At 34.8% G+C, this 10,401-nt stretch overlaps 2 protein-coding genes across 2 annotated transcripts in view; both read right to left on the bottom strand.

Annotated features, from left to right (window-relative positions):
• Nucleotides 1-1,027: 1,027 nt before the first annotated feature.
• Nucleotides 1,028-2,908, bottom strand: LOC129003360 (uncharacterized protein K02A2.6-like). The gene has a single exon (XM_054431652.1). The coding sequence runs from the start codon at nucleotides 2,906-2,908 to the stop codon at nucleotides 1,028-1,030; it is 1,881 nt and encodes a 626-aa protein (XP_054287627.1).
• A 2,893-nt stretch (nucleotides 2,909-5,801) lies between these two features.
• The window catches only part of LOC129002634 (uncharacterized), a 29,999-nt gene continuing 25,399 nt past the window's right edge, over nucleotides 5,802-10,401 (bottom strand). Inside the window, exon 13 of the mRNA XM_054430584.1 lies at nucleotides 5,802-9,545. Coding sequence (XP_054286559.1) covers nucleotides 8,491-9,545 — 1,055 coding nt within the window. The 3' untranslated portion in view covers nucleotides 5,802-8,490. The remainder of the gene's footprint in view (nucleotides 9,546-10,401) is intronic.

The following is a 10,401-nucleotide window of genomic DNA, read 5'->3' as shown; positions in this document are numbered from 1 at the left end:
ATCTTGAAGCGTTCGTTTGGTAAGTGGCAAATCTTCAATTCTCATAGATCTAACTTGGTTTACTTCACCAAGCGTCTGATACGTATCAATGTTTGTTCCTCCTTCTAAAGGTAATCTACTTAGACAATCTGCCAGAACATTATCTTTTCCAGCCCTGTAGTTTATATCGTAGTCGTATCCACTGAGTATAATAGCCCATCTTGCAAGTCTGGAAGCGGCATGTTTAGGTATAGGCTGCTTTGCCCCAAAGATTCGTTCGAGTGGTTTATGATCACACAAAAGAGTGAAATGCCTACCATAGAGATATTTGTAGAATTTTTCAACACCAAAGATAATGGCCAATGCCTCCTTATCTATAGAAGAATAGTTCTGTTCTGCTGAATTTAATGTCCTTGAAGCGGCTGCAATTGGTTTCTGACTGCCATCAGGACATCGATGAAGGAGAACTGCTCCTAATCCAATATTGCAAGCATCTGTTGCAAGGATAAGTGGAAGTTTAGGATCATAATGTACAAGCACCATATTGTTTGAGATGTTGCTCTTAATATGGTTGAATGCGTCCTCACAGTCACTATTCCAGTCCCAAGTTGAGTTCTTGTGCAAAAGTCTATGTAAAGGAAAACAAAGAGATTGCAAATTTGGAATAAATCTTGAATAGTAATTCACAGATCCAAGAAATGATCTAAGCTCAGAAACGTTCTTTGGTGGGGGTTGTTTCTTGATAGCTTCTACACGATCTTGAACAGGTTGAATACCAAGAGCACTAATTTTGTGCCCAAGATAGGTCACACTTTGTTTGAAAAGCTGTAGTTTATCTTCACGCGTGCATAGTCCTGCTCTCCTCAATATATTTAAAACTGTTTTGAGCCTATCAATGTGTTCTGGTCCACTTCTACCACCCACACATATGTCGTCAAAATACCACGCACAATCATCGGTACCAACTAATAATTGGTCCATCAGCTTTTGAAAAATCTTAGGTGCGGTCTTAATACCAAAAGGTAATCTATTGAAGGTAAAATATCCTTTATGTGTCGCTACCACTAGATATTTTTTTTGATTCTTCGTCCACTGGAATCTGTAGATACGCATCCTTCAAATCAATAACTGAAAAGAATTTTGAACCATTCAACTTAAGTACTGTTTCTTCAAACGTAGGGATGCAGTATTCGTCATCGATTAAATGAGGGTTGATTGATACCTTGAAATCTGCACATAATCGTACCTCACCATTAGACTTTGGTACAACAACTAAAGGAGAAGCACAAAGGATCTGAGTAGTAGCCGGATCCACAGGTTCTAAGAACCCTGAGGACACTAAACGATCTAGTTCCTTGCTAGTTGCACTGTGTAATGCGAACGGAACAGGTCTCGGTTTGTGTATTGGCAATTGTACATCATTAGCTACTCTAACCTTAGCTTTGAAATTTTTCACTGTTCCTAGGTTATTGGTAATTATGTCTTTGAACTCTTTATATATCTTACGTTTCTCCCCCTCTTTGTCTATAATGTCCGTGTTAATATGATTGACGCTATAAGAATTTTGCTTACATACATGTTCACAGTTAGGATCTAGATTAAATGCTACAATCCAATCTTTACCAAGCAAAGGTGTCCCTGAAACACTGTCAGTGACAGCAACACTTAATTGCAAAGTAGTTGATCCTAACAAAACAGCGACCTTAGCCTCGCCGAGCATAGGTATTCTAAATGACGGATAAGCACCCAGCTCCTCCGTATGAGTCAGTGCCGGTTCACCAATTTGTTTCCACGTAGATTTACTTATTATAGTTCTTGCAGCAGCAGTGTCATATTCCATCGTTATTGGAACCCTATTTATTGTTAAATTAACAACGTAACAAAATTTCTCTACATTATTAATTTGACTTATGTTTTTAACCAAGTCGGGAGGCTCAGCTCCTAGTTCATCAGATATGTCAGGACATCCGTCATTAAAATGACGGGAAAAGTTTACATTGTCACTGTCACTATAATCACTCATACCAGCAAACTTACCAATCTGTTTGACATAACGTCTTGAAAGATTTTTCTCGATTACCACATTATTGGATTTCAGACAAACTCGTTCAAAATGCCCCATTTTCCCACAAGCTCTACATTGAATATTCATTGCCTTGCAATACTCACCTGTTTTATGTTTTGCAAAACCACACCTCAAACACTGTGACTCAGGATTCAAGCTGATTCTAGTACTGTCCCTTTTGTGTAACGGTTTAGTAGTTCGTGTAGCCCCTACCTTATTTACCTGTGCATCACATGAAAATGTCCCAAGTGTTTCTATTTGTTGTTGTTGAGAATGTGCCATTTCCATTAGGTAGGCGTCTTTAACGATGTCGACAAGTTTTGCTTTTTCCTCAGGATGTTTTCTGATGAGCTCTTCTTGCATTTTAGGATCATTTAAACCCAATAAGAACTGGTCTCGCAGTCTTTCGTCAAGTGTATCTTTAAACTCACATTCCGTCGCACCAGCTCTCAAATTGTTTACAAATATGCGTATTGATTGATCTTTGTTCTTCATGATTTTTCCAAATTTTAGTCTTTCGGCCAAATAGGATGTTTTTGGTTTATAGAAATTTGAAATAAACTCAACAATTTCCTCGTAATCTACTGTTAAAATAGGTGTTGGATAAAAGTTATCAACCACAATTCTATAATGTTCAGAACCAATCCATTTCAGAAGTAAAATTCTCTTAGCTTCTTGATTGTGTTGTAACCCACAAATAATTATTTCCAACTCAAACCTTTGGTAGTAGTACTTCCATGTTTCTTTGGTAGCATCAAACTTCTCGAACTTGAAATGAGTTAAACTATGTGTAGTAGGTTGTTCCACTGTTAATGTAGATGATGTGTCGTCATTGTCATATTCCTCATGTCCGTGCAGCGCCATTATGTAACGTTATTACATTTAAATAGAATAAAATATATGAATGAAGAATCTTTTATTGTCAAACATTTTTTAACAAAAGTAACAAGTAAACAAATATTGTTTTTATGAAAACATCTGATTGAATTAAATTAAAGAACAGTATTTCAGCATACATAACAATTACTTACATCAAAAAGATCGTATACACAGCTAATAGGCTTCAACATTACAACCATTTCTTGCTCTACAAACGACCAGACGATGATCTATTTCAGCCCACAAGTGCAACGGAGACAATAGAGACTGCATTTCTGGTTTATCTAGTAAATGGGCTAAATTTTGAGTTTTTTTTTAGAATAAACTATGTTTTTGACATCCTAAATGGCCGTTATACTAGAGTCACTGCCTTTAGTTCACTTTTAGCCTTTTCTTGACGGAAAACATGTTTATAAGAAAATACAACTTGAAGTTTATTTAACAGAATAAGTAGGTTGTCGATTAGCACAAAAATCAACACAGCTGTTTCAATTAATGTAAACAAAACTGTTTGAGCTACCGGATGCAGGGGTATCAATATGAAATATTTAATTTGTCTTTGTAATCATGTTAATATCTTGTACTCGAGGTGTTTTACAGACAGTTAAAACCTCACCTTATGGAAACTCTGTATATTCATAAACAACAAACTACAACAGTTCACTTATTCACGTATTTCCATAAAAATAACATAGGAATTTTAAATTTGAATTTTTTTTATTTTCTCCTTAACAAGACACATTTTATATAAAAACAAGTTAGATTTCAATCATACATTTGGAAAACATTATAAAGGAAGATATTTATGAGTCTGCCTTTGCCAAGAATTCTATTACGAAATTCTGTTACTTTTATCATTTTTATCAACCTAGCCAATAAAACTGGGACAAAAGTGTTAATTTGTGTTTTTACTAAGTTTTGTAACTTAAGCTAGAGCTTAACATTTGTTCACATTAATTATTTACTGCAATATAAGTTATTAGTGAACAAACTGTGTGTATTAATATTTTGCTGTTCTCCGAATAGAGATATTTAATTTATTGTAATACCCAACCTATGCTCTTATTCAAAATTTTCTTCTGACTAATTGTAAATAAAATTAAAATTTAATTTTGTACTGTCCATCCACAGGACGACAGAAAAATATTTTCTTCAAATTCATAATTTTAAATGACCGCCCTTTTTGGGTAGTACCATTGACTATTAATGTACAATTTTCTTCTAACTCGGTGGATCGCCCCAGTATTTATATTTCCTCTAAAAAGTCAACTTTTAGTTATAGTACTTATATGTTATCGGGAAAACTTTGGTGCATTATCGGCATATATGTTAAAAAAATCCCGAACTTTTTGAGGACCCTGTACATTTACCATTATTTACGTATACAGTAAGTAGAAAAACATTTTTTAAGCAAGAGTTATTTTTATATTGGTCATACACTGAGAGTCTGATTAAAAAATTGTGTATGAACAAGTAAAAAAGCAAAACCCATAAAACATGTCTGGTCCAAAGTAACTTCTCAGCTAAGTGCTTTGAAGTATCAAACAAATGGTCGAAACAGTTGCATGGCCCCGTTGTGTGATCCAGTTGGCAACAACATGCACATAAATATCCTCTTTCTGTTGCACTTTTGTCGTTATGCTCTTCTTTTCAACTGAGTACATTCTGTTTTTATTTATTTTTAGGTACAGAGACATTTTTGTTTTATTTGCAAGCAGGTACTTGCATTGTATTGCAACTGAGTAAAAAAAATATGAATAAAAATACTATTTAAATTGCCACGTTGTTAAACACACTAAAAAGTATAAAATAGTTTTTAAATATGTTAAGAGAATAAGTAGTTGTACGATTGAAGTGGGGCGCTTGCAATAGCTCATTTACAATTACCTTCATCTATTGAACTATTATTATCTATTGCAAGCACCGCACGTTTTTCGTTTTAAATCTTACAAGTATTTATTCTCTCCGCATATTTATAAATTATTTTCTACTTTTTAGTGCGTTTAAAAATGTTGTATTTTTAAAAATATTTTTAGTTATGAATTATTTTCTACTTTTTAGTCTTTAATGTGTGAATATGTTAAATCTTTAAATCTATTTTATATGGCCTGTTAATACACAACCAAAACCTTATTATCTGTAATCAGATGATTTATCTTTACTTATGTTTGTTTCATATTAAGAATCTCTCCGGTTCAGAATCTGTACCTCTTAACCTCTGCTCTTCAAACTGTCATATTTAAGTATTTACAGCTGACTTCAATAATTATACTTACATTCTTCCAAAATGTAAACATTGAAACTTTGGAAGTCCATGGTGCGTATCCCACGGGAAATATGAAAATAAAATGATTTACATTGTCATCCATTTGTGAGCTATGTTCCAAGTTTCAAGTCTCTAGCTCATCGGGAAGTTAGTTTAATATCAATTGCAAAATTTGTAGGTACCGTAGAAGTAAGCGAGCCAACGTTTTAAAAAAGCTTCAACTTTTAACCCGGATCGAACCAGCGACTTTTGTTTGAACGAATCGGTGCACAAACTACTGAACAACTCTACTAAAAATAAGCTACGGAGTTAGCCCACCACATTGGTGGTAAATTGTAATATTTTAGGAAAAATCACATTTTAACATGAAAGGAAGTAAAAATGAATAGCATCAAGGGAATTGTGTCTTTATTAAATTAACTATAAAACCAATACTTTTTACATTTGAAGATAGAAATTAGCATTTTGTAAGGTTTTTTTTAGACTTTAATACATTAGTGATGAATGCATTAATATGAAGTAGACATCCCACCATCATGTTTAAGTTATAGAAGTTTAAGAAAAACATAGAGCAGTAAAACCTTACAAAAGAGTGTGTTGCATAGAAAAAAATGTTTCCACCACCTTTATAACAGGCCAAACTAAAAGATTAACTTAGTGAAAAGGCTCATCAACGTCACATCAACCACTTTCATCCATTGAATCCTAATTGATATAACGGAGATAGTAAAACACTCTAGACAAGCTTAAATTCATCTATGTTCTCTTTTGAAAATAAAGAAAAAGTACAGCTACTTATATAAATGGGATGTCTACTTAAGTAAAAAAATCCCATTTACTATAGGTATACATGTTGCATAGTTATTTATGTACATTTTACTAATGCCACTATGAATGTACAAAAAAACTAACAATGATTTGAACTCAGTTGAATAATTTTGTAATTTAAGTTAATTAGTTCATTAAATTTAAATATAATTAATAGTTTTGTTTTCCTTTAGTTATAGTTAAATAAATAAAAATTGTAGTATATAAATATTTTAATTAATTCTATCTGAACATAGATCAAGACTTCATTAAAATACAAGGTATCACATAATTTTTTTTATATTTTTTTATTTGAATTTCAAACATTAGCGTAGCTTAAATGTGGGTCCTATAAAAAAACAATAAACAAAACATTTAATAATAGACCCCTACCATTATATATATAAAAACATTCAAACGTGTAAAAATTAATAAATAACTAATAAATAAAGCTTAAAACTATCTTTGGTAACTCACAGCATATTTCACAACTTAATATTCACACTAAAATAATTAAATTTGTTTACACTTTGTATTTTACTCCTAACCTTTTGTGTCATTGTAATGGAAAAGGAGTTTGACTGCTGCCTTAAAATAGGTTATAAAATTACTCAAGTAATGAGTACAAAAAATAATTTAAGTAAACCTACACAAGACCATAAACCTAATAAATAGTACAATAGACCCTCTCTAATCCGGCACTGCATCACTCCAGTACTCCAGTAATCCGGCGTCTTTAGACGGGTGAGGTCTTCCCCGATCGCGGCAAAATTCGGATTATCTCCTGCGTCCGTGTAGACATTATTATCCACTCCCACAGTCACAAAAACGTCATCGTCATCTTGCGCGATCGCGGCAAAATCATGAACATCTCCCGCGGTCATAGAAAGGTCGTCGTCGTCATGCAATTGCGGCAAAATCATGAACAACCTCCCGCAGACATATATAGAGTTAGTGAGTCGGAGTGGTAGTTAGTGAGTCGGTGGCTCAGTCGATAGCGTCGCGGATTTCGGGCCCATGGCAGCGATGTCGTGGGTTCAGATCCTGATCACTGCCGATAACATTTTATCAGTACAGTTCACCTTTGTACTGTACCGGCTCACTTCTTGCTTTGTTGTAAACGATCCTCGCACGGGCACTTAGTCTATGTGGACAGGCAAATGCAAGGTTAAAAGAGGCCACCAACCTCTTTTTTTTAAAAAAAGAATGAAAAAGAAAAGAAAGATAGACGTTATCATCGCCTCCTGCGGTCACGGAAACGTCATCGTCTTCATGCACGATCGTGGCAAAATTATGATTATCTCCCGCAGCCGTGTAGACGTTATCATTGTCTCCCACGATTACGGAAACGTCATCGTCGTCATGCCCGATCGCAGCAATAGAGGTTTCCGATCGCGCGATCTTCGGGGACGTGTTTTAATTGCATTTTTAAGTGTTTTTATTGACAACATTCCAGTAATCCAGCAGTATCATGGTCCTATATCTGTTGGATTACTGAGAGTCTACTGTACTCTTCAAATTATCTTCAATTATTTATTTAGCTGTGATACTTCAAAATTATTTTATTATCAATCTTATTTCCTCAGCAATTCAAGATTTTAAAATTTGCGGAAGCATTAGTTACAAAACTTAAATTAAAAGAAAATATTTTAAAATCTAGTGCATTAATTTATTTAAAATTGTCTATAAAAACTAATGAATTTCCTTACAAATTCAAACATCCACCTATATTTATTAAATTTTTGTATTAGGTCTTATTTTGTTTTAATACATTTAATTTGTTCCTTATAATAGATTTGGTGTAATTTTTCTGTGATGCATTCCTTACATTCAGTGTTTAAATTTATACTAGTCAAAAATACATGCAAAAAAACTAACATAAATAATTTTATGTATAGAATGTAAATGTAAACAAATACTGACTATAGTACCATTTAGTGAAAAAATAGTACTGATGAAAGTGAAAACTTTGATGTATGACTTTAAGCCTTTGAGTAAAGCAATTGTGCAAATTGTCTTTTTTATTATTTACAACAATTAATTTTAAATGCCCAAGATTCTTTGTAATAATCATAACAAAATCAAATTACAAGTATTAAATAGAATCTGTGACTATTTGTTGAAGTAGACATCCTTTTCCCTTGTAAAAGTTGTAGCCAATTTATTTTTTTTTAATTAGAGTAGTTAAATTTAACCCTTGACTGTGTCTGTTGCTTGCTGTCAATTACTGATTTCAGTGAAATACGCCAACTTTTGATCCACGCTTAACTAAAAGTCAACTTATTGTCTACACTCATCTTTTATTTATGCCACTAAACTTATTGTAGAATCAAACTAAGGGAGGAAATAGAATAATTTTTGCAGTAGCTGATTAAATATAGGCGGGATGTCTACTTCAGTATCTAAAATTCAATGAATGTGTACAAAAATCCAAGGTTTGTTTAATACTACTACTAAATTCTAATGACTAGAAAAGTCTTAAGTATTTATCTCACTAATATGATGTGTTGTAGTGATGATAAGTGGGCGAATGTGAGGGTCGAGTGTACGAGGGAGGTGACGCAGTGAGGGGATAGGTCTGATAGGGAGGAGGTGATATAATCCTAATGGGTTCTATCAGACTTTGATTCATCGGTGGAGTCAACTGATGATGGCTCCTCGGCAGAGACAAGTCTACACTGTGCGAAAAATTTACGACTCGTAAAACATCGGTGTGAGAGTAACTCCTTGGTTCATACAACGGATACCTCGGTGTCACGGAGACGAATGAGTGGTGATACCCAGTTCGCGACATATCCAATCCTTCGACACTCTCAAAACTCCTCTCCTCCATGTTATCATACTTGTATGGAATATCTAGCATTGGTTTCTTCAACAAACTCAAGTTTTGTACCATGTTGACACCGTCGTTCGAGTCCTCTCTTCTGTGATGATCGTATCGTAAATCTTCCAAATGGAAAGAATCGATTTGTCCGGGAGGTGGAGATAAACGGAAGTCGTAATGCGGAGTTCTCTCGGGAAACATGAGACTGTAAGGGTGTCTTGGACTCATCGTTGTGTAACACGACTCCATCGCCAAATGTGGACTTTGGCTTTGGTCCTGAATTGGATATTCCACTGGAGACACTGGTCGGCTCAGACCCAAAGGTGAGTGAGGAATGTGAGATCGCAACAACGGATAAGACTCTTTATTTGTCACTAAGGACATCGGTGACGGTACTTTTGAAGGCATGTCAATATCTCTCTCTGCTGCGTCCAAGGCGGCTTCCACGAGCAAGCTGGCGTTTGCGGAGTCCTGCTTACAGTTGTGGAACAGCATAGGGATCGGTTCCTCGTCGATGTGAGAAACATTGATATCTTGGTCTTTATCGTCTTCGTCAAAGTCGAATACATTTGATTTTGCAGCATCGTTAGTCTCAATCCACTTCTTGCTGCCTTTGCTCGCTACTATGAGGGTATCCATGGCGGGTTGGCTGGACTGATCTCCTGTCACTGATATGGGAGGCGACAGAGGTGGTTCGTTGGCGTATTTTTCTGAATTGTCTTCACCTGAAACATAATAATAATTGATTACGTACAAGTCAAAATACAGTAGAACCTTGATAACAAGACTCTCATGGGGATCATGGGGATAAAATAAGACTTGTTATCAAGGTTGTCTTCTTATCGAGGTTTGTAATAACATGTGATTAGGGGTAAAATACTTTAAGGGGATTTGAAAATGACACTTGTTATCAAGGGCGACTCGTTATCTAGGGTCTTCTTACCAAGGTTCCACTGAATGATTTTTACACCTATTATGTATAATCTCTATATTTAAGCTACTTAAACTAGGCCAAAATAATATTCTCATTCTTTAGTAAAATCTGAAGCCTGTTCTGCGAGTTATGTTGGGTAAAAGTTGAGCATGTTAACATTGACTAAATGCTTCTCTATTAATTTAGCGTTAATTTTACCAGTGGTTAGGTCACTAAAAAAAAAAAACACAAGGAAAAGTGACAAGAATTTTGTAGAAATTTGAGAAATTTGTTGGAAATTGAAGAATTGGAAATCTACAAAAAGAATGGCAAGACAAAAATATGAATAAATCGGTAGATGAAATTATGTACACGTTTGAGAGGAAGAACGTTATTTAGAGAGAGATGATGATGGAAATGGCAAAAAATGGAACACATGAGCTGTCAGGGCCTATTCACACTGAGCCACCATGGTGGCGACACCGTGGTGACACTGGTGGCCGGTCAAAATGCGCATGGACCACCAGCTCAGCCACCAGTGCAGCTGCAGCCACAAAGCTCACAGTTGGACGTCGAAGAGGTAGGTGATTAGCGTATTAACACTATTGATTGGACTTATCTAAAGCATTCGACTGTGTATCGCATGAATTGCTTCTAAGGAAACTCTC

This window comes from Macrosteles quadrilineatus, unplaced genomic scaffold, assembly GCF_028750875.1.
Source record: "Macrosteles quadrilineatus isolate MER2022 unplaced genomic scaffold, UCM_ALF_1.0 Scaffold_9__3_contigs__length_116548681, whole genome shotgun sequence".
Taxonomy (NCBI): domain Eukaryota; kingdom Metazoa; phylum Arthropoda; class Insecta; order Hemiptera; family Cicadellidae; genus Macrosteles; species Macrosteles quadrilineatus.
Note: the sequence above shows the minus strand (reverse complement) of the source record. Positions and strands in the feature narration are given on the sequence as shown.